At 37.6% G+C, this 25,391-nt stretch overlaps 1 protein-coding gene across 6 annotated transcripts in view; it reads right to left on the bottom strand.

Annotated features, from left to right (window-relative positions):
* Positions 1-25,391, bottom strand: part of EPS15 (epidermal growth factor receptor pathway substrate 15) — a 176,475-nt gene that overhangs the window by 131,134 nt on the left and 19,950 nt on the right. For all 6 annotated transcript variants that reach the window (XM_017548733.2, XM_017548731.2, XM_017548730.2 and 3 more), the window contains exon 2: positions 354-395. In XM_017548733.2, coding sequence (XP_017404222.1) covers positions 354-395 — 42 coding nt within the window. The remainder of the gene's footprint in view (positions 1-353; positions 396-25,391) is intronic.

Here is a 25,391-nt window from a genome sequence, read left to right on the forward strand (position 1 = left end):
GTTTTTCACTTTGTGAAAATTATGCTTTAATAGGTCTTAAAAATAACATAGAAGTTATTTCTATTTGTCTTAAGAATTTAGAATATTTATATCTAAATAAATCTATCAAATGTTGTATAAATTTTTAATACAGATATTTAAGACAACTAAGTACTTGGACTTAATTATCTTTCTTCATTTCCCTAGGAGCTTGTCAAAAGCATTAAGTACTCAAAGTAGGAGGCTATAAACAAGAAGTTGAAAACAAGACATGCCAAATTTATCCAGCTAGCTAGTAATCTACAGGCATACAATCAAGAGTTGACAGTACACTTGATGTTCAATCTAGGCAAACAATGAAACAAAAGTCTTACCTGTCTATAGTATTTTTCATATACAGGATTCCCACTTGATAACTGAAATAAATAAATTAATACAAATTAGATGCTATTCATTAAATTCTATTAACATATTTGGCATTCATTCAACAGATATTTGAGAAATAAAGATGAATAAGATAAATATCCTTGATTTCAGGAGTCAGGTTTTGTTTCTTCTTAGAGGGCATGAGAGGGAGAATAGATAAAGACAGTCACATGGGTTACTAAGAATCAAGCAGACAAGAAATGAAACGGGAATCTTAAAATTTATTTTTGACATCAAAACTTTTCTTCATCTAAAATTTTACCCAGAAACCCAATATGTAACAAATTAAGAATGAAATGCTTTCGTTAAAGCCAGGTGTGAGAGGCCCAAATCTCTAAGAATTCATCTTCTACCCAGGTACCCAAAATAACTATGAATATAGTTCAAAAACTACTTCAATAAAACAATTAAATGAAAATACAAACTGACATACAAAAAGATGATAGTGATATAATCAGATAAAAACTGCTTGCAGGAAGGCAGTTCTGTTAAATTCACAAAACGGTTCAGTGAGTTCCCTGGTCAACTTATGAACAAACTCATTTGAAATTAAATGTTTGAAGGATTAGCTGGGTGCAGTGGCTCACACCAGTAATCCTAGCACTTCAGGAAGCTGAGGCAGGAGGATTGCCTGAACCCAGGAGTTTGAGACCAGCCTGGGCAACACAGTGAGACCTTATCTTGACAAATAATCTAAAAATTGGCCATGTGTGGTGGCACATGCCTGTGGTCCCAGCTACTTGGGAGGCTGAGGTGGAGAACTGTGTAAGCTGAGGCAGTCAAGGCTGCAGTGAGCTGTGACTATGCCATTGCACTCCAGCCTGGGTGACAGAGTGAGACCCTATCTCAAAAAAGAAAAAAGAGTTTGAAGGATCAAGTTGGCCTACACATGAATGTGTATGAGTATTCAGGAATCAGGATGGGAATACAAGATGGCTTCATGGGGTGACATCAGAGGTATGGGGAAGATGGGGAGAGGGTGATTCTATACAGAGATAACAGCATGCACAAAGGCATGCAATCAATAGAAAACTCAGTTATGTCTAAAAAGAACAGCAAGAAGTTCTGAATGATAAGAGGGATAGGGAGATAAGATTATAAAGTTTTGTAGAAGACAGCTTATGAAGGGTATCATCTGCCATGGTAAATTTTTAAAAAAATGAAGTCACCCAGGCTGGAGTGCTGTGGTGTGGCACGATCTCAGCTCACTGCAACCTCTGCCTTCCAGGTTCAAGCGATTCTCCTGCCTCAGTCTCCCAAGTAGCTGGGATTACAGGTATGCACCACCACACCTGTCTAATTTTTAGTAGAGACAGGGGTTTCACCATGTTGGCTATACTCGTCTCGAACTCCTGACCTCAAGTGATCCACTCGCCTCAGCTTTCCAAAGTGCTGGGATTACAAGCATGAGCCACCATACCCAACCTTAGAAAGTAATTTTAATGGTCTGGTTGAGTATCTGAACATTGACAATGGCAGAAAAGAAGGGTATGGCTTGAAGAAAAGTTTATAAGATAGATTTGACAGGACTTATTAAGGGGTGAGGGGGAAGGAAAGCATAATTTAAAAAATATATAAAATGTGTACACACACACACAAAGTAATTTCCTTTTATCCACAGTTTCACTTTCCACAGTTTGTTACCCTCAATTGCCATCAGAAAATAGTAAATGAAAAAAATTCCAGAAATAAACATTTTATAACTTTTAAACTGTATACCATTCTAAGTAGCATGATGAAATCTCATGCCATCCCACCTAGGACATTAATTCCTTTGTCTAGGGCATCTACTCTGTGTATAGTACCTGCCCATTAGTCACTTAGTAACTGACTCAGTTATCAGGCTGATAGATCACAAAAAGGATAAGTACAGTACAATAAGATACATTGAGAAAGAGAAAAACCACATTCACATAACTTTTATTATAGCATATTGTTATAATTGTTCTATTTCACTATTATTGTTGTAAATCTTACTGTGCCTAATTTATAAATTAAACTTTATCAGAGGTATGATATACATAAATATATATATATGTTCAAACTCAAGACTGCTCTGTGTGTGTGTGTGTGTGTGTGTGTGTGCCCCCAACTGGTTCAATTTCTCTGGAGAACCCTAATACATCTAGTCTCAGAGAGGTTACCTGTCCAGGCTTTTAAAAGGCAGAGTCAGACGAAGTGGTAGTTCATGCCTGTAATCCCAGGAGGGGATTTGGGAGGCTGAGCGGGGAGGATTGCTTGAATCTAGAAGTTTGAAATCAGCCTGGGCAACACAGAGAAACACTGTCTCTAGAAAAAAATGCAAAATTTAGCCAGACATGATGGCATGCGCCTATAGTCAGTCACAGCTCCCCAGGAGGCTGAGGCAGGAGGATTGCTTGAGCCACAGAAGTCAAAGCTGTAGTGAGCTGTGACTGTGCCACTGCACTCTAGCCTGGGGAACAGAGTGAGGCCCTGCCTCTTAAAAAAAAAAAAAAAAAAAAAGTCAAGAGTCAGAACTGTGCTGCTTCCCGTATGCCCTGGTATGCCGCGGAAAATCTTGATTTACAATCATTGTCCCAGCATCTCATTCTCATTACCATGTGTGCCAGATTTCTCACTTTTAAAAAGAAACTATTATTGGGCTAGGTGTAGTAGCTCGCACCTGTTATCTCAGAACTTTGGGAGGCCAAGGCAGGAGGATTGCTTGAAACCAGGAGTTTGAGATCAATCTAGGCAACATAGTGAGAACTTGTCTCCATTTTAAAAAAAATTTTTAATAAAAAATTGAAGAAATTTTAAATTTTAAATAAACTATTATCAATCATTATATGCAAATACACTAAAACTAGAATGGATTATGTATCTCTACTGTATATATCTAGTTTCTGGCCAAGTTATCAGCTAATAGTGTGTAAGTGCTTTTACCACTTGAACAAGTGATGAAATTTGAAAGAGAACTAGTGATGATTCCGTCTTTTTCTGATTCTTTACAGATACAACAAAACTATTTCTTTGCAAGGGGAGCATGCAGACTTACTGAAAAGTATCCTCAGACTTAAGCAACCATGGACGACTAACTCTGTATGGTCTTACAAAATATTAGGAGAAATATTTGACACTGGTGCTCCTGTTGGTTATCTGGTATGCCAGGCAGTGCAGTGATCCAGACAGTACACAGACATGTACAGTGACCACAAGACACACTAAGCCACCAGCTGGCTAAGTCAATGGGAAATTGCAGGTTGGGTGCAAATGAAGTCCATGCAAAGTCAATAGCCTGAAAATTCTTAGATGGTTTTATCATTTATTGTATTGTATACGTCTACAACTGTTTATTTTGTTTGGTAATCATTTTATTCTCTCATAAGCCTTTTCAGGAGCAATGAGCTATAAAGACATAACTGTATCCAATAAAAACTAAGCTCTAAATTTTCATTTCTCTAGAAAATGGATCAGCAATTTGCATAAAACCACTGAGGCAGTTTCTATTTATCATGGGAGGTCTAATGACATCCTTATTAATGAGTTAGCTTCAAACATCAACACTTATAAATGTTTTCATAGTCTCACAGTTAAATTTTTAAGGATAAGACTGGTGCTGAATACAACAAAATAGTGCAACATAGTAATCTCCTTGAAACCTGTCATCGAACTTTCGAGGCTAGTACCTTTAAAAAACTACTTTATAAATCCAATTAATGTCTCAAAAGTGAGTCTTTTAAAAAATAAGTCTCTAGAAATTGGTTGCATACTGTTCAAAATCAGTAGAAAACCTTTAATCAAGATTAAAATTTAGTAAGCTAGGCATGGTGGTGCACACCTCCTAGCTATTTGGAAGGCTGAGATGGGAGGATCACTTGAGCTCAGGAATTCATGACCAACCTGGGCAACGTAGTGAGGCATCATCTCCTTAAAAACAAACAAACAAAAACAAGATTAAAGTTTAATGAATAAAGCTCCAGAAAACCTTCAGCTTTTGAAGCTTTTAGCAAATACCAATTATTATCAGCAAAGCTTGCCAAGACACTGAAATATATCCTTCAAAAGCAACAAAGAACTGAACAAATTAAATGAGAGTTCAAATAGTACACAAGATTTCGTTTTGAAATTTTATATTTTGGAATGAATTTTAGAAGTTCCATCAAGAGTGTTTTTTGTTTTTTGTTTTTTTTTGAGATGGAGTTTCACTCTCGTCACCCAGGCTGGAGTGCGATAGCTCACTGCAACCTCCGCCTCCCAGGTTCAAGCGATTTTCTTGCCTCAGCCGCCTGAGTAGCTGGGATTGCAAGTGCACACCACCACACCCAGCTAATTTTTGCATTTTTAGTAGAGACAAGGTTTTGCCATGTTAGCCAGGCTGGTCTCGAACTCCTGACCTCAGGTGATATACCCACCTCAGCCTCCCAATCTCCCAATTTCAACACCTGTTGACATTACAGGCATGAGCCTCTGCACCCAGCTGAGTCTTTCCATTTTTAAGTAGAAGGAAGAAAATTACAGGCTAGGCACAGTGGCTCACACCTGTAATCTCAACACTTTGAGAGGCTGAGGAGGGTGGATCATCTGAGGTCAGGAGTTCGAGACCAGCCTGGCCAACATGACAACACCGTCTCTACAAAAAAAATAGCTGGACATGGTGGTAGGCACCTGTAATCCTAGCTACCAGGGAAGCTGAGGCAGGAGAATTGTTTGAAGGTGGGAGGGGGAGGTAGCAGTGAGCTGAGATCGCGCCATTGCACTCAAGCCTGGGCAACAAGAGCGAGACTCCATCTCAAAAAAAGAAAATTACAGAAGGCCTACAATTTTGCAACACTTAAATCTAGTGGAACATGTAAAATAATCAAAAATAGGGACAACTTATTTGTATCAAAGAGAGTATCTTGTGACTAGACTGGACAATATACGAGATTCTGTCTCTATAAAAAAATGAAAAGTAAGGAGAAATACCTAATGCAGATAATAGGGTGATGGATGCAGCAAACCACTATGGCACATGTATACCTATGTAACAAACCTGTGCAATCTGAACATGTACCCCAGAACTTAAAGTATAATAAGAAAAAATGAAAAGTTAAAAGAGTACCTTTACTAAAGGCAAAAAGATATTGCTTGTGAAAATACTGGGACTCATATATTTATAATTTTCTTTTCTTGCAATTCTGTTGCCTCAGCTTCCTGAGTAGCTGGTATTATAGCCACCTGCCACCACACCAGGCTAATTTTTTTTGTATTTTTAGTAGAGACGAGGGTTTTATCATGTTGGCCAGGCTGGTCTCGAACTCCTGACCTCAGGTGATCCACTCATCTTGGCCTCCGAGAGTGCTGGGACTACAGGCTTGAGAGCCAACATGCCTAGCCTATAATTTTCAATAAGAAAAAAATTAGAATTAAGAATTCTCCATCTAGCAAAAATTTTCCTGAGCTAACTGGGTACAGCAGCACATATATAAAGCATATGAGCAATTTAAATATTGGTTTCAAAGAAGCATCAATTGTAGAAGTTAACAATCACAAAGTATAAAATGTAACTGTAAAATATGCAATTTTATGAAAAAATGAAAACTAGAAAAACCATATGGTAAATTATTATATTGTTCAGAAAAGTATCAGTGACACGATATTAGTGACAGATTTGACCAAGAAACTGATAGAAATATAGTTATTACCAAAAATAGTTTGTTTTTAAATATTCAACTAAAGTCCATGTAAAAACTTTTTTCTAATGTACAACAAAATGTTTTAGAAAATTTTATTTTTGAAAAAAGACGTTAAACAAAGCTATTTTAGTGATCTACTAATGCAATAAAAACTATTTTAATGGTTGAAAAAAGTAAATATTCCAAAAATATATAGAATTTTAAATATTTGTAGTGCCCACTTTCATTCTCAAAAATGTACCAGTTTGAATGAAAAATTATATAGTCATCTACTTATTTTTGACAAAAGTATAAATACTTTGCCAAAGAAAGCAAACTAAATATGTTCCCTCAATAATAAAAAGTTAATTTTAATTGGATTTTTAGAATACAGGGGGAAGAAACCTCATATACAGTAAGAAATCTTGATCTCCAAAACTGTGCCTTATTAATCCTCTCATTACAGGTTCATTGGTTACTACTTAAACACATAGAAGACATTGGCTCACCAAAGTGTTCTAAAGTACACCCTGTGCTGATTACTACACTAATGTGATACAGCTAAGTGAGAATGGAAAAAGCCATCCAAAGTGCCAAGTGACTCATCAAGCAAGATGACCAAAAAGTTTTTTTTGTGTGTCTCAGTAAAATTGGCTTTTGTTGTTATTGTCAGACTATAAACATGATCACTTTTGAGACTGGAAAATAAAAATCACATATAATGAAGGCACAGAGAAAAAATTGAAAGGTATAGCTTAAATGGTAACAATGATGATCTCTGGACAGCAAGATTGTAAATGATTTTTACATTCTTCTTCATACTACTTTGTAGTCTCTGGAAACTCTTTGAGAATAAACATGTCCTAATTACATAATAAGAATGAAATAATAAGGCTATTTTCAATTTGTAGAAAAATATAGAAATCCCCAAATCTGATCAGTATACAAAATTGCATGTGAATTTTTAACAGCCAAATTAATTCCTAAAGGAAAATTTTAACTCCAACTGTCAAAATCAAAATCTGACCTTTTAAAATTGTTATTACAATTTAAAAGCAATTATTCACTACCTATATCATATTCATAAATGTCAGAATTCCAGAGTCCAGAAGAATTCTTCTGCTATTTCTTACTAGTCTGAAAAAATGTAAAGCCCCTGTAAGCAAGAAATGCTAGAAAGCCAATAAAGGTTTGTGAAAGAAAAGAAAAGAGAAAAGAAAAGGAAGAAAGACAGACTCAGACTTTGGTATCAGATAGGCCTCTATTCAAAGCCCATTCTACTACTTCTTAGGTAAGTGATCTTGAAAAGCTTACCTTACCTCTTTGAAAAGCCTGTTTCCTGATCTGGTTGGTTGTTTCTGAGACAGGGTCCCACTCTGTCCTGGCTGAAGTGCAGTGGTACACTATTCACACTGCAGCCTCAAACTCCTGGGCTTAAGCAATCTTCCTGCTATCTGCCTCAGCCTTTCAAGTAGCTGGAATTACAGGAATGAGCCACTACACCTGGCCTCTCCCTTTCTCTAGTAATAGTACTCCTAAGCTTTACATACAGACACCTAGCTAAAATCTACATTTCCCAGCCTCTCTTGCAATCTCAGTTATTCATCAATGGAATGATAAAAAGAAATGTGTCTAATTCCCAGGATGTGCATCTAAAGAGAAAGGAAATGTCTTCGGACTCCTAACCCTTCTTGTAGCTGGCTAAAATACAGATATAGTGACAGAATCTGGAGAAGCTATCTTGGATTGAAATGGTAAACATGGTTGAGAAAAACACAGCAACATGAGAAAAAAAAGCCTGAGTCCCTGACATCATCATGAAGCTCCTATAGCGCTCTACACCATTTACCCCACTTGGATTGTTACTTGAGACAGACTGTGATTTTGGTTTGAACCAATATCCTAACTAATGTAACAAAAACAAAACAAACAAAAAAAGGAACTGCGATTTTTAAGGAAAAAAATGTGTTATAATTACATATATAGCTTTAGAAATGTAAATATAATAAACTTTACTAAGAAAAAAATTATTATAAAAGTATAGCCTAGTACACACACACACACACACACACACTTTTTTAAAATGGAGTCTCCCTTGTTACCCAGGTTGGAGCGCAATAGTGCAATCTTGGTTCACTGCAATCTCTACCTCCCGGGTTCAAGCAATTCTCCAGCCTCAGCCTCCCGAGTAGCTTAGACTACAGGTGCACACCACCGCGGCCTGCTAATTTTTTTATTTTTAGTAGAGATGGGGTTTCACCATGTTATCCAGGCTGGTCTTCAACTCCTGACCTCAGGTGACTAGTACACCATCTTAAGGTGTTTAGGTGGTATTATAATTCTCAGTCATCTACTTTCTTCTTGTATATATAGAGTACATAGCCTCGCTCTCTGTAAGAGTTGTATTAATATCCCTGCCTATTGCCATGTGACCTGTACTATCTCTCTGTGGGTGTTTCATGGGTGAGTTTGGCTACATGACTTGTTTTGGCCATTGAAATATCAGAAAGTTCCAGTTTCAAGTAGAAGCTTCAACAGCTATTGTGTGTTTCTGACATATCTGTTTTCTCTCTATGAAGAGAGCAATATATCACAAGTAGAGACTGCTCCTCCAGCCTAGATCCTCAAATGAGAAAGAATCACAGAGCAGAACCATAGCTGATTCCTAGGGAACCTATAATGTGAACAATAAATAAACCTTTCTTATTGTAAGCTACTGATATTTTTGGCTTGTTTCTTAGTGCAGCATAATCTAGCAACCGTTAATACATAAGCAAATCAACACCAAAGTGTATCAAGTAGTAATAAAAAAAATAAAGAGATTCTAGTTTCTAAGGAAATTTATAGGTTAATAATTAAATGTCAAGAATTATCTCCTGTGGAATTTCTGTTGTCATTTTGGGGGAACGGTTATGTGGGAGGAGATGTTATAGTACATGATTCTGTAATACAAAAAATGAACTAAAATTTAAAATGATTCAGTATTATTGTAAATGGTTACAGTACAATGTGGAAGGCCAGAGCAGTGGCTCACACCTGTAATCCCAGCACTTTGGGAGGTCGAGGCGGACAAATCCCAGGAGTTTCAAGACCAGCCTGGTCAACATGGTGAAACCCTATCTCTACTAAAAATATAAAAAATTAGCTGGGTGTGGTGGCAGACGCTTGTAATCCCAGCTACTCAGGAGGCTGAGGCAGAAGAATCGCTTAAACCCAGGAGGCAGAGGTTGCAGTGAGCCGAGATCACACCACTGCACTCCAGCCCAAGTAACAGTGCGAAACACCATCTCAAGAAAAAAAAGAAAAAGAAGTGAAAATAAAGAGACAACCTCTAATACATAATGCCAATCTTTTCTCAGTTAATCACAAGATCAGATGCTATGGAGTCATCAGTGAATAAATTAATAAAATGGAAAGGGGGAATGGGTATGATTACAAAGGGGTAGCACAAAGGATCTTTGTGACACAGTAGGTCTTTATTTTGATTATGCTTACAGTTACTGAATCCACACATAATAAAATTGCATATGCCTAGAACTATATATGCAAACACACAAATGAATATCTACAAAACTAGCAAAATTTAAATGAGGTCTGTGGGTTATACCAATGCCAATTTCCTGTTTTTGCTATTGCTATAGTTATGTAAGATGTTACAATTAGGGAAAACTGGATGAAGGGTGCATACATAGGGCCTCTCTGAACTACTTTTTGCAACTTCCCATGAAAAGGCAGTATTGAAGGTGGCAAGTGAGACAGTAAGAACACTGATGGCACACTGGGGCTAGGTAATAAAAGGAAGACAATGGAACAGATTTTATTCCTTCAAATAAACCATTCTTTTTAGTTTTGCTCTTAAAAAAATTTTTTAATGCGTAACAGTACAGTGCTAGTTAAAATAAAAATTAGTCTTTTAATGTACACAATTTTCTGTAATTCACCATAAAATTATTTTTTACATATTAACACATAAAAATTCAACTACTTAGAATTCCACCTTCTAATACTCCATTTTCAAGTGGGCTGAGGAATCAGAATGGAGACTAGCCACCACAGCCTTTCTACTCCTATCTTCAACTCCTAAGGCCAAAGTACCAAATGAATACACCAAGAAGAGCCTAGGATTTTTATACACATTAGTTTATAATTTACAGGATAGGATACTTAAAAGTTTCTGCTAGGTTTTCAATATCTAGAAAAGGCTTGTATATTATTTTTCAATGAAAAAGAAAACAGGATGAATACCAATAGTAAACAGAAGAATGAAATATAAGAAGCAGCAATAGTGATCAACAGTAATCCAAACTGACAAGGAAAATAGAAATCAGAAGCTGTTTGAAAAAAGCCAGTATTGTAATAGAGAAATTCAAGGAAGAACAACTCTAAAGCTAGGGTGGAAGGCGTGGGAGGGCGGAGAAAAGCAAATCACCTGGGCAGTCTTTACCTTTAGAGCTGAGGAGGGCGGGCACTCAAGGAAACACAAGCAGCCATCCATTTGAACAGTTCCCTTACAGAATGCACAGTATTATCCTTACTCTGTAATTCCCAACTCACTTATTTATGTATTTGTTTTGAGACAGGGTGTTGCTCTGTTGCCCAGGCTGGAGTGCAGTGCCACAGTCTCAGCTCACCGTAGCCTCCACCTTCCGGGCTCAAGTGATTCTTCTCTCTGCTTCCTAAGTAGCTGGGACCACACCCAGCTCATTTTTATATTTTTTGTATAGATGGGGTTTCGCCATGTTGCCCAGACTGGTCTCGAACTCCTGGATTCAAATGATCCACCTGCCTCGGCCTCCCAAAGTGCTGAGATTACAAGAGTGGGCTACCATGCCTGGCCCTCATTTAACAATTTAATAAACATAAACTGGATGCTTTCCAGGTACAGGACAATAGGTTGAGGTATCTGAAGTTATAATAATCAGATAGGGCTCCTGCCCTCAAGAGCGTACATTCTTGTAAAAGTTGTAAAGCAAAATGTAAAAGTTCTACAAACATGCTAACGTCTCATGTTTGTTTCATAACGAATGATTATAAATTGATAACATACTTAGCAGGCAAAGACTTAGGAATATTGTAAGTACAGTATTCTAAAGGAAGTTTTCACTGGGTGCAGTGGCTCATGCCTGTAATCCCAGCACTCTGGGAGGCCAAGGCAAGCAGATCACCTGAGGTCAAGAATTTGAGACCAGTCTGACCAACATGGAGAAACACCGTCTCTACTAAAAATATAAAATTAGGCGGGCGTGGTGGCGCATGCCTGTAATTCCAGCTACGCAAGAGGTTGAGGCAGGAGAATTGCTTGCACCTGGGAGGCAGAGGTTGCAGTGAACCGAGATGGCGCGCACAAGAAAGAAAAGAAAGAGAAAGAAAGAAAGTTTTCAAAATTTAGATAAAAGAATATATTTGCTTTGAAGATTATCAAAACTGAAAGAAGAAAGGGACTTTAGAATAGACAAAAGAATTTCAAAGAGATAGTACAGAAGATACTACTCCTGAAAAACAATGGATGTAAAGACCATACCTGCAACTCGAACCAGTAATGAGCTAGTTTTTAATTGAATCCAATTCAATTTGATAAAAAATCTAGGTGGCACAGAGACAGAATGAACACAAAGTATAGCTCTGGTCTTTCATCAGAAAACTTAGTGAGCTCTATATATGTCATTCTAGGTAGGTCAAAAACCAGAGGTGAGTGGAAGAAGCATAATCTTTAAGCACAAATGACTAATACATGAATTTATAAAAATCCTCTCACCTCCTTTGTAGCCTCCTCAAATGGTAGCTGTCAGGGTTTAACAACCTGCCTATCGCAAGTTTTAGAAATGTGAATAAACTCCTCTTTGCTCACCAGCAGCTGGTCCACATTATACCATTTAACTTCTTGTTTTAAAAAAAACAAAAACAAAATAAAGCTCTATTCTTTTGAGGCTCTTAGCTTTTTTCTTTTTTTTTTTTTAAACGGAGTCTCGCTCTGTCTCCTGGGCTGGAGTGCACTGGCATGATCTCGTCTCACTGCAACCTCTGCCTTCCATGTTCAAGCAATTCTCCTGCCTCAGCCTCCTGAGTAGCTGGGATTACAGGTGCACACCACCATGCCTGGCTAATTTTTGTATTTTTTTAGTAGACACGGGGTTTCACCATGTTGGCCAGGCTGATCTTGAACTCCTGACCTCAGGTGATCCACCCGGCTCAGCCTCCAAAATGCTGGGATTATAGGCGTGAGCCACCACGCCTGGCCGAGGCTCTTAACTTTCAACTAAATTACTCTCTTCTCTTCCTTTTTATGTTAACTTTCAACCTCCTGGTCTCTACCTCATTCATCTAAGGCTTTGGTGGCTCACTATCATCTCCATCCCAACCCTCCATCAAATTTAGTAATTTCAGTATCAATTTGCACAACTCATCCAACAGCCCAGCTTCTTACTTCCTTGACCTCTTTAACTCCAAGAACCTCTCCAACACACAGGATCAACAGCATACACATGTCATGACCCAGTCACCCTCATTATCCCATAGTAAAATCTTTCCTGGCCCCTCTATCTTCACCCAAAAGTGCCCCACCTCCTAAATCACTATTTCAAGCACCTTGTTCTCCAAACACAATCTCTTCTTCCAGGTTATCATCCTTTGACTTCTATAAAACCTCTTATCCATGGGCCCAATAGACTTTGATCCCTCAGGCCCTCTCTATTTTACTTTCCCTTCTACCTTATTCGGTTTAGATTCTATGATCCATCATCTCAATAATCCTCCTGCCAATGACCTAAATTTCCTTGCTCCTCTTGTCTTATGACACAAAAAACAGCAAAATCCCAAGCCTGAATGAACCCATGTAACAACTTTTCTTTGATGCTGCAGCTGAGAAAGTCACTCAACAAGATAGACCCCTATTATAAATTCATGATCACTGTGTTTGCAAGGGCCATAACAAAGTACCACAAACTAGATGGCTCAGAACAGAAATTTACTGTCTCACAATCTGGAAGCCAGAAGGCACTGGGGAAGGATCTGTTCCAGTCTTCTCTCCTACTCTTGATAGTTCCTTCGCTTGTGGCAGCCTACCTCCAATCTTCCCATGCCATTCTCCCTGTGTATATGCCTGCATTCAAATTTCCCTTTTTATAAGGACGACAGTCATGCTAGATTTGTTGCCCACTCTACTTCATAAAACCTTAACTAATTATATGTGCAACAATGCTATATCCAAGTAAGGTCACATTCTCCAGTACTGGGGGCTGGGACTTCAACCTATAAATTTTGAAGGAACATAATTCAACTCATAATAATCAGTAACCTCAATTCTTTCTGGCAAACCTCCATTCATTCATTCATTCATTCATTCATTTATGGAACGGAGTCTTGCTCTATCCCCAGGCTGGAGTGCAGTGGCGCAATCTTGGCTCACTGCAACCTCCGCCTCCTGGGTTCAAGCGATTCTTCCGCCTCAGCCTCCTAAGTAGCTGAGACCACAGGCACGTGCCACCATGCCCGGCTATTTTTTGTATTTTTAGTAGAGACGGGATTTCATCATGTTGGCCAGAATGGTCTCGATCTCTTGACCTCGTGATCCGCCCGACTCGACCTCCCAAAGTGCTGGGATTACAGGCGTGAGCCACCACGCCTGGCCTATTTATTTATTTTTTGAGACAGAGTTTCGCTCTTGTTGCCCCGGCTGGAGTGCGATGCCGCGATCTCGGCTCACTACAAGCTCCACCTCCCGAGTTAAAGGGATTCTCCTGCCTCAGCATCCCAAGTAGCTGGGATTACAGGCACGCACCACCACACCCGGCTAATTTTTTTCTCCATGTTGGAGAAAAAAGTAGAGACGGGGTTTCTCCATGTTGGTCAGACTGGTCTCAAACTACCGATCTCAGGTGATCCGCCCGCCTCTGCCTCCCAAAGTGCTGGGATTACAGGCGTGAGCCACCGCGCCCGGCCGCAAACCTACTTTTAAATTCATTATCCACAGCAACTATGTCAGGGCAGAAATGTAACCTTAGTGGGACCTATTAGAAAGAAGGCCTTCTTTTCCACTGGACTTGGAATTATAAAGTATGCAAGCCTGGAGGTCAGGCACGGTGGTTCACGCCTGTAATCCCAGCATTACGGGAGGCTGAGGCGGGCGGATCACCTGAGCTCAGGAATTCAAGACCAGCCTGACCAACATGGAGAAACCCCATCTCTATTAAAAACACAAAATTAGCCGAGGCGGGTGGATCACGAGGTCAAGAGATCGAGACCATCCTGGTCAACATGGTGAAACCCTGTCTCTACTAAAAATACAAAAAAATTAGCTGGGCATGGTGGTGTGTGCCTGTAATCCCAGCTACTCAGGAGGCTGAGGCAGGAGAATTGCCTGAACCCAGGAGGCGGAGGTTGCGGTGAGCCGAGATCGCGCCATTGCACTCCAGCCTGGGTAACATGAGTGAAACTCCGCCTCAAAAAAAAAAAAAAACACAAAATTAGCCAGGTGTGGTGGTGCATGACTGTAATCCCACCTACTCGGGAGGCTGAGGCAGGAGAATTAATTTGAACCCGGAAGGTGAAGGTTGTGGTGAGTTAAAATCATGCCATTGCACTCCATGCTGGGCAAAAAGAGTGAAACTCCGTCTCAAAACATAAATAAATAAAAAAAAGTATGCAAGCCTGAAGCTTTATAATCATCTTAGTGCTACAACAGGATAGTCTACCTTAGAATGGAGCCAAGATACAAAGAAGGAAAAACTGGGTAGTGACATCACTATGATGCTAACACATCAGAAGCCAGGTTTACTCCTGGACCTATCATTTATATAAACTAATGTTTTCTGTTTAAGACTGTTAGAATTGGTGTTTCCTATCACATGCAGACAAAAAGATTCTGATATGAGAATGGATAAAACTGATAAAGGAAGTTTTATATACATATATATATATATTTGGGGTTTTTTTTGCTGGCAAGTATGTAGAGTAAGAGTTTCACAGTTCTTGAGAGTTTTTGGGACCATACAGAATATCAGTCAAGAAATATAAAAGAATAACCAAATAATATAAATCAATAGAAATCTGTTATTATAATTTTTTTATACTATAGACCTGACATTTTAAGAAATATGCCCATACAAATTTATTTTTTGAAAAAAATCAAATGTAGTTTAAAATAAACACCATTTCCTAAATAAATCAATTTCTTAAAGTGGACTAAGAAAACATACATTTTCAGCATATTAGTTGTTCCATTCCTTATTTCCAAACAGCAAAGAAACTGGCCAAAACCAAAAAATTCTCCGTAATGATTTAAACAGTAATGACTTACAAAATGGGGGAGATGGCAAGCCCTCAGAGTTTACTGCTGCCACCCAATTGGGTGAGATGATTAATAACCCAGAACTAATGGCTTTGATTAGTAAAAGGTGACGTGGACTAGTCAAAGGTAAATAAATATGCCAATATTTATACAAACAAAAGAGCAGCTTATTCAAGGAGAAAAACGTAAGCTCTGCACAAATGAAACCAAAAAATTTTTTCAATCAGTAATCAAATGTTGCTTTTCTTTTTTTTTTTTTTTTTTGAGACAGAGTCTCACTCTGTCGCTGGGCTGGAGTGCAGTGGCACAATCTTGGCTCACTGCAACCTCTGCCTCCTGAGTTCAAGCAGTTCTGCCTCAGCCTCCCGAGTAGCTGGGACTACAGGCGCATGCCATCAAGCCCAGCTAATTTTTATTTTTTATTTTTAGTAGAGATGAGGTTTCACCACATTGGCCAGGATGGTCTCAATCTCTTGACCTCGTGATCCGCCCGCCTAGGCCTCCCAAAGTGCTGGGATTACAGGCTTGAGCCACCGTGCCTGGCCAAATGTTGCTTTTCAAAATGGCAAGCTGAATGTAAAATACAAACTTAAATAGCACATTTTAAAATCATACACGTAGTGTTTCACAGCTTCCTAACAAAATATATTGGATCTTATTAAACATTTCCTATACTCCAAGTACTAGTCTAAGCACTTACACATTAAGCCCATTTAACCTGAAGCACATACTATTATATCCATTTAACAGATGAGGAAAATAAGACATTAATTAACTGAGTAACTGACTCAAAGTTACACACCTATTTAAGTGTTGGTAACAGGATTCAAATCTAAGAAGTCTGATTCCAAGACTTTCACTCTTAATCATTAGGTTTGTTGTCTTTATAATCAATATTATCTTCCCCATTATCCTATTATCTCTTTCACATGAATTGTAACATTTGAACATCATAATACGCAGAGAAGTACACAATATTTCCCCAATTCTAAGTAACCTTTAGTTGTAAGAGCCACCTTCCATTTAAAAAAAATTATCAAATGAACAGATAATTTAAAATAATTCTTCTTATTCACCTACAATTACATAGTTATTCATCATTTTCTCCTAGTATCACAATCAAACATTAAGTCACATTCAAAATCTAAAGACAGACTTCCTGCTTCCTATAATTTAGGCCTCACTTCTAACACTGATATTAAAGTGAGCGTAAAGAAATATTTTTAAATGCTGCAGTCTTCTGTTATATTGCCCTTTTTCTATTTGCTTAAACTGTTAATTTTTAAAATTCACTCAATTATAGTGAGAACTTGAGTAACAGTCATTTGATAACATATCAACATCTCACTTAGCTTTTAAAGTTCTATAATGTTCTCCGAGAGTTTAGCAATTACTACCGTCTAATATCTAGTATGTGACATATGACGGTGGACACTTCAATTCTGAGTTCTAGAATATTTTTTTAAGTGCCCTGTACCCTGAATGGTACTTAACACATAGAAGATAATAAATATTTCACAAGTGGACAAAATGAAAGAATGAAAAGAGTAACTGAATAACAAGAAATCTTCTGCACTCTGCATACGGAAAAGAAGCTATTCAATGTTGCATATAGAATATTTTTTAGAAGACACTTAGGGGTTCAAATTTAAGTTAAAATTCAACTTCATATAGTTTTACAAATGCAACTCAATTGAAGTAACATTTGATGAATATTTCTATGTACAACCAAGCACATGCATGCAGAGCAATGATGGCTGCCATCACAACTAACTCCTCTAACCAGTCAGCTAGCACATTTCTTTTGTCATTGTCATCCATTTTAAGAAGCAGAAAATAAAACACGGTATTAAAATTGAGGAGAAAATCCTTTTTTCAAATTAGATGAACTTAAAAGGAAAAAGATAACTTGCCCCAAGTCACAAAAAAGTTAATCATCCCAAACACAAAGAAAAAGCTGAATATGACCTTATGCCCTCAAAATTATACATGGATATGGTGAATATGATGAACATTTCATTTATGAGCATACAACAAAGGGTGAGAAATACTCATTAATCAGCCAAATAAGGCAGCTTGTAAGAGGCCCACACCCAATTCATGCATCTTAGAAGTATCACGACATACAAATATTCGTTAAATCACACGTATCTTTGCAATAGTCTCTGGCAGTAGTGAAAAATATCACTTAAATCAGCCACTTAAAATTTTAGTGTGTATTGTGAAGTATAAAGGTGACAGAGGTTCAAATAATGACATATAGATTTATAATTAGGAAAAAAAAAACCCTTTTTCCAACTAGTCAATAAAATAACAATGTGAATTCTCTATATTTGGATTTTATGCCTTTATCCTCAAAAAATTCTGCCTGACCATTGATACGTTCACTTATCCAACTCATTAAAGTACAATGGAAGAAACAGACCTAAAGAAACACCCACATACCCATATATTTCAAATGGTTCATACATTTTCATTGATGATATGATCTTAGGTGGACTGCTCAGTGATATTAAGCATATTCACAATGTTGTGTAACCATCACCAATTGGTCCCCAATTTACAATGGTTCAACTTAACAATTTTTAAACATTATGATAGGACAAAAGCAATAAGCATTCAGTAGAAACCATACTTCAAGTACCCATACAACCAGTTTTTCACTTTCAGTATTCAACAAATTACATGAGATGTTCAATATTTTATTATAAAACAGACTTTGTGTTAGATGATTTTGCCCAACTGTAGGCTAACGTAAGTGTTCTAAGCACGTTTAGGGTAGGCTAGACTAAGCTATGATGTTTGGTAAGTTGGGCATATTGAAAGCATTTTTGACACATGATATTTTCCACTTACTATGGGTTTATCAGGATGCAACCCTATTGCACATTGAGAAGCATCTGCATTTATTTCGATTTTTTTCATCTTTGTACTCATTATACAAAGGCTCCTCATTCCTCTCACCCCCAATCACCTGGTAAACACATTTCTATTCCTGTCTTTCTGAATTTGCCGATTTTGAATACCTCATAGCTACGGTTTGAATGTTTGTGTCCCCACAAAATTCATGTTGAAACTTAATCTCCAATGCAATAGTATTAAGAGGTGGGGTCATTGAGGGGTGATAAAGTCTTAGGGCTCCTCCCTTGTGACTGCCATTCAGGTACTCATAAAAGAGTCCTCACAGCACAGCACTTGCCTTTTTTGCCCTTTCTTCTCTTCTGTCATGTGAGGACACGGCATTTATCCCTTTTCCGCCCTTCTACCATATGAGGATACAGCAAGAAGCATCATCTTGGAAGCAGAAAGCAGTCCATATCAGACATTGAATCTAGTAGCACCTTGATCCTAGACTTCCTGGCCTCCAAAACTCGAAGAAACAAATTTCTGTTCTTTATAAATTGCCCAGTTTTGGGTGTTTTGTTATAGCAGCACAAACAGACTAAGACGCATATAAAAAGAAACATAATATTTGTCCCTTTGTGACCAGGGGCATCATTTCAAGGTGTCTTCAAGGTTTTTTCATATTGTAGCATGTATCATAATTTTAATCTTTTTCCATTGTATGCATGCACCACATATTTTAAAAATTCATTCAGCTCTTGATGAACACTTGGGTTATTTCTACCTTTTGACTCTGATGAATAATGCTGCTATAAACATTGTATACAAGTATGTGCTTGGGTCCCTGCTTTCAATTCTTTTGAGTAGACAGCTGGGAGTGGAATTGCTGAACCATTTATTTTGAATTTTTTTCAGGAACTGGCATGCTGTTTTCCATCAGCTCATTTTACATTCCTACCAGTCAGCCACATGGGTTCCAGTATCTCCAAATTCATTCTTTTTGATAAAAGCCACCCTAATGGGTATGAAATGGCTTCTCATTGTGACTATAATTTGCATTTTCCTAATAACTAATGATGCTAAAAATTTTCGTATGAGCTTACTGGCAATCAGAGAAATGTCTATTCAAGTCCTTTTCTCATTTTTTTTTTTTTACTTTTTTATTATGGTAAAAAACACATAAAATTGTACATTTTCAAGTACACAATTCAGTGGCACTAAGTATATTCACATTGTTGTGCAACTATTTCCACTATCCATTTCCACAACTTTTTCATCATCCCAAACTGGAAATCCGTACATGTTAAACACTAACTCCCCTTCAACCCCTCCCCTTCCATCCCTGGTTACCAATTATTCTACTTTCTGTCTGTATTAATTTGACTGTTCTAAGTAGCACATATACATAGAGTCATACAATATTCGTCTTTCTGCATTTGGCTTATTTCATTTAGGATAAACTCTTCAAGATTTTTCCTTGTGGTAGCCTGTATCAGAATTTCATTCCTTCTTAACAGTCAAAAATATTTTGTTGCATGTATATACCACATTTTGTTTACCGATTCATCTGTCAATGGCTGCTTGGTAAGTTATTTCTACCTTTTGGTTACTGTAAATAATGCTGCTGCTATAAACACTGGTATACAAATCTGTTCAAGTCACTGCTTTCAATTCTTTTGGATATATACTCAGACATGAAATTGCTAGATTATATGGTGATTATGCAGTAATTCTAATGTTTAATATTTTTAGGAATTGCCATACTGTTTTCCACAGTGGCTGCACTATTTTACAATCTCTTTAGTGGTACATTTCTCCACATCCTCATCAATGTTTGCTAGTTACTGGTTTGATCATAGCCATCCCTAATGGGCATGAAGTGGTATTTCGTTGTGGTTGGTTTGGTTTATTTTGAAAAAGGGTCTTGCTCTGTCACTCAACACTAGAGAGCAGTGACATGATCACAGCTAACTGCAGCCTTGACCTCCCAAGTTCAAGCAATCCTCCTGCCTCAGCCTCCCAAGTAGCTGCAACTAAAGACGTACACTACCACACCAGCTAATTAAAAAAAAAAAAAAAAAAATTTGCAGGCCGGATGCAGTGGCTCACGCCTGTAATCCCAGCACTTTGGGAGGCCAAGGTGGGTGGATCACAAGGTCAGGAGTTCGAGACCAGCCTGACCAACATGGTGAAACCCTGTCTCTACTAAAAATACAAAAATTAGCCAGGCATGGTGCCATGCACCTGCAATCCCAGCTACTCAGGAGGCTGAGGCAGGAAAATTGCTTGAACCCAGGAGGCAGAGGTTGCAGTGAGCCAAGATTGTGCCACTGCACTCCAGTCTGGGTGACAGAGTGAGATTCCATCTCAAAAAAAAATTCTGTAGGCCAGGCATGGTGTTTCACACCTGTAATCCCAGCACTTTGGGAGGCTGAGGCAGGCAATCACTTAAGGTCAGGAGTTTGAGACCAGCCTGGTTAACGTGGTAAAACCCCATCTCTACTAATACAAAAAAATTAGCAGGGTATGGTGATGGGAACATGCAATTCCAGCTACTGGGGAGGCTAAGGCAGGAGAATCATTTGAATCCAGGAGACAGAGGTTGCAGTGAGTTGAGATCATGCCACTGCATTCCAGCCTGGAAGACAAAGCAAAACTCCATCTCATTTTTTTTTTTTTTTTTTTTGTAGAGATGAAGTCTCATGTTGCCCAGACTGATCTCAAAGCCCCAGGCTCAAGTGCTTGGCCTCTCAAAGTGCTGGGATTATGGTCATGAGCCACTTCCTCCTGGCATCATTGTGTTTTTTATCACATTTCCCCAATGATGTTGAGCATCTTTTCATGTGAGTAGCCATGTATCTTTTTGGAGACATGTCTACTCATGTCCTTTGCCCATTTAAAATTAGGTTGTCTTTTCATTGAGTTGCAAGAGTTCTTTATACATTCTAGATACAAGCCCCCATCAGATATATGATTTATAAATATTTTCACCCATTCTCCCATATGGGTTGTCGTTCCACTCTCTTGATAGTGTCTTTTGAGGCACAGAACTCTAATTTTGATGAAGTCTAATGTATCAATTTTTTATTGTTTTTGGTATCATATCCAAGAAACCATTGCCAAATTCAATGTCGTGAAGATTTCCTCCTATATTTTCTTTTAAGAGTATCATAGTTTTATCTCTTACATTTAGGTCATTGATCCTTTTTCAGTTAAGGATTCAACTTCATTCTTTTACATGTGGATATCATTTTTTCCAACACCATTTTTTGAAAACACTGTCCTTACCCTATTGTGTGTTCTTGGCACTCCTGCTGAAAATCATTTGGTCATATATACAAGGATTTATTTCTGAAGTTTCTATTCCATTTTGTTGGCCTACATGTCTGTCCTTTGCCAGTACTACACTGTTTTGATTACAGTAGCTTGATATTAAGGTTTGAAATCACAAAGAGTGGGTCTTCCAACCTCGTTCTTTCTTTTCAAGATTAGTTATTTGGGGTCCCTTGAAATTCCATATGAATTCTAGAATGAGTTTTATTTCTGCAGAAAATGTCACTCAGATTTTGATAGAGACTGCACTGAATCTGTAGACTCCTTTGTCTTTGCCTACAATATTGTTACCTTAACAATATTAAACCTTCTAATCCATGAACATGGGATATCTTTCCATTTATTTAGGTCTAATTTATTCCAGCAGTGTTTTGTAGTATTCAGAGTACAACTCTTTGTCCCCTTGGTTAAATTTATACAGAAAGTATTTTACTTTTTGATGTTATTGAAAATGGGATTGTTTTATTGATTTTCTTTTTAAATTGTTCATTCTAGTGTATGGAAATGATTTTGTGTGCTTATCTTGTATCCTGCAACTTTGCTCAATTTATTAGCTCTAACAATTTTTGAGTGTGGAATCTTTAGGGTTTCCTACACATTAAAAAAATCATGTCAAAAAAAAATGGAAGTTCCTCAAAAAATAAAAAGTAGACCTACCATATGATCTGGCAATCTCGCTTGTATGTATTTATACAAAAGAATGGACATCTGGTTCTCAAAGAGATATTTGTACTCCCATATTCATCAGCATTAGTTACAATAGCCAAGAGTCAGAAACAAAGTAAATGTCTATCAGCCAATGAATGGATTTACATACATACAATGGAATATTACCCAGCCATTAAAAAAAAAAAAGAAAATTGTGCCATATTCTACAACATGGAGATGGTACTCTAAGTAAAATGAGCCAATTATAAAAGGACTAATACTGTGTGATTTCACCTATATGAGATATCTGAATTAGCCAAACTCATAGAAGCAGAAAGTAGAACAGTGGTTGTGTGCAGGGGGAAAGGGGAAATGGGAAGTTGCTGTTCAAGGGATATAGAGTTTCATCATGTAAGATGAAAAAGTTCTGGAGATTTGCTGTATAATATTGTGCTTATGGTTAACAATAGTGTACACTTATAAGTTCTTTAATTATAAATTTCATGTTATTTACTACAATAAATAAAATATTCAAATCACATCATCTACAGAGATAATTTTGGTTCATTCTACTTTTGATGCTTTTTCTTTCTCTTGACTGATTGCTCTGACTAGAACTTCCAGTACTATGTTGAATAGAAGTGGTAAAAGCAGGCATCCCTGTCTTCCTCCTTATCTTATGGGGAAAGCTGTCAGTCTTTCTTCACTGAATATGATGCTAGCTGTGGGTTTTTCAAATACAGCTTTTATCATGTTGAGAAAATTCTCTTTCATTGCTAGTTCATTATTTTCATCATGAAAGGGTGCTAAATTTTGTCAAATGCTTTTTCTGCAGCTGAGATAATCATGTGATTTTAATCCCTCATTTTATTAATGCAATGTGTTACATTGAATGATTTTCATATGATGAGCATGTGTTTCATTTCATTGTCTTTTCCTGGAAATAAATCCAAAAGCCAGGGAATAAAAAAACATATTTTTTCAGCCAAATAACAGAATTCTGTCAGGGAAATCCTTGGCTTACCTATACTATAATGTGAAAAGATGTGTTGTTTTATTTCAGTCCCTAGAGTAGTTAAATAATAGCAGTATATATCACCTTCAGCTACACACATTCCACTAATTTGTCATTTAGCCAACTTAGCAAACTCCTCTTTTAAAATGCAAATGTTGTTGAGAGTAGCCTACTGATCATGCATGCAGGCCTGCAGAAAATTAGCCTAGACTAGAAATTATTATTGTTTAATCTCTACCTAGAAAGTACTAAGAATAAGAATTCCTACTATGGAAATGTAGGAAGGGATAATTTTGGAGCGTGGGTACAGAGATAATACTTATCCAGTCTGAATTTCAAGTATTTGGTATAATTATCAGACCAGTTTCCATTTCTACTTGAAAATAAACACAGTAACTGGCTAAAACACATACAGGAAAATTAGACTTGTTAAGGTGCCGCTGAAGCAAAGGAGCCAGGAAGTTAAGAATATTTAGAATCATCTATTTGCTTAAAGCTTCTAGCTCAGGACCTATTGGAATATCATGCAAATATGGCTTATATAATATGGTCTATGCGATTCAGCAGCAGACTCAATGTATTAACATACTATCAGTCATTTATCAAACTGCTGGCACTCTGATATAGAGTAAATGGGACAAATTTTTTGTCTGAGGTTGGGGGGACCATTTGAGCTCAATAGGCAGAGATTGCAGTGAGACTGTACCACTGCACTCCAGCCTGGACAACAGAGCAAAACTCCATCTCAAAGAAAACAAAAAGAGACAGAGAGAAATTATAATAGCTAAACACAAAAACATATTTGATGTACTAAGCTGTGTGCCAAAGTATTCAAATAAAGTGTATTACACCAGGCAGAAACAAAGTACAGAAATAAATATACTGAGGAAATATAAAGTCAAAAAAAACCTTATTTATTTGTTCTTTCACTAATCATTCATTTAAACATCTGTTTTACAGATATATCTAGAAATGGGAATACTAAAATACATAAGAAATCATGGTCCCTGATACTGGGAACTCAGACTGTAGTGGGAAAAACAGATAATAAAAATCCCTTGTGGTTAAGTGTAAAAAAGAGGGAGCAAACAAGGTTGCTATGGCACCCAGAGTAGCTAACGGAGTCAGAAGACTTGATATAAGCCATGTCTGAATTATTTCATAACAAATTAATATAGAAGAAGCTAAAGAAGCCTGGGCTTACAAGTCACACCTAAGCCAAATCTTAAAGGAGCAACTCAAGCAACCACAAAGAGCACTCCTATCTCAATGCCCCTCAAGTTTGCTATTCACTCTACCAGAAACATCTCCATACACATTCCTATGGCTCACTTCTTCATTCATTCAGTTTCTGATCAAATAAGACTCCTCAGAGGGCCCTTTCTGACAACCTTATCTAAAACAGTATCTTATGTCCCTTCCTTTACCCTACTTTATTTGCTCGTTATCACTCACTACCTGATACACTTATTTGTTTCTGCTGCTCTCCCTCCCTAGAAATATAAATCCATGGAGCCAGTGACTTTGTCTTGTTCACTATGTATTCACAGTATAGAGACCAGTGTTTCACAGATAGAAGATAGCTGGTATATGTAGAATTAAGGAGGCAAAGGAGAGAAAGAGAAATTGAGGTACCGCAAAAATCATGTACAGAAGAAAGCTGTGAGAAATGGGACATGGCTGGGTGTTCTTGACCAATAATAATTGTAATAGCAAATGTTTTTATTTATTAAGAACTTGCTATGGGCTAGGCATTATTCTCTGCACTTTACTTGTATCACCTCATTTAATCTTTACAATTCTATAAAGTAGGCATTTTACATATAAAGAATTTGAAATACAAAGAGATTATTACACATGATCTTAGCCAAATGGCCAAGAAAGGATATAGAGAAATTATTAAGTGACTTCCCGAAATTTACACAACTAGTAAATGGTAGAATTAAAATTCTAAGCCAGCTGGGTCCAGTGGCTCATGCCTGTAATCTCAGCACTTTGGGCAACTGAGGTAGGCGGATCACCTGAGGTCAGGAGTTCAAGACCAGCCTGGCCAAAAAGGTGAAGCTGCATTTCTACTAAAACACAAACTTAGCCAGGCACGACAGCAGGTGCCTGTAATCCCTGCTACTTGGGAGGCTGAGGCAGGAGAATGACTGAAACCAGGAGGGGAGGTTGAAGTGAGCTGAAATCATACCATTGCACTCCAGCCTGGACAATTAGAGCAAAACTCCATCTCAAAGAA

This window comes from Cebus imitator, unplaced genomic scaffold (assembly GCF_001604975.1).
Source record: "Cebus imitator isolate Cc_AM_T3 unplaced genomic scaffold, Cebus_imitator-1.0 Scaffold214, whole genome shotgun sequence".
In the NCBI taxonomy this organism is placed as follows: Eukaryota; Metazoa; Chordata; class Mammalia; order Primates; family Cebidae; genus Cebus; species Cebus imitator.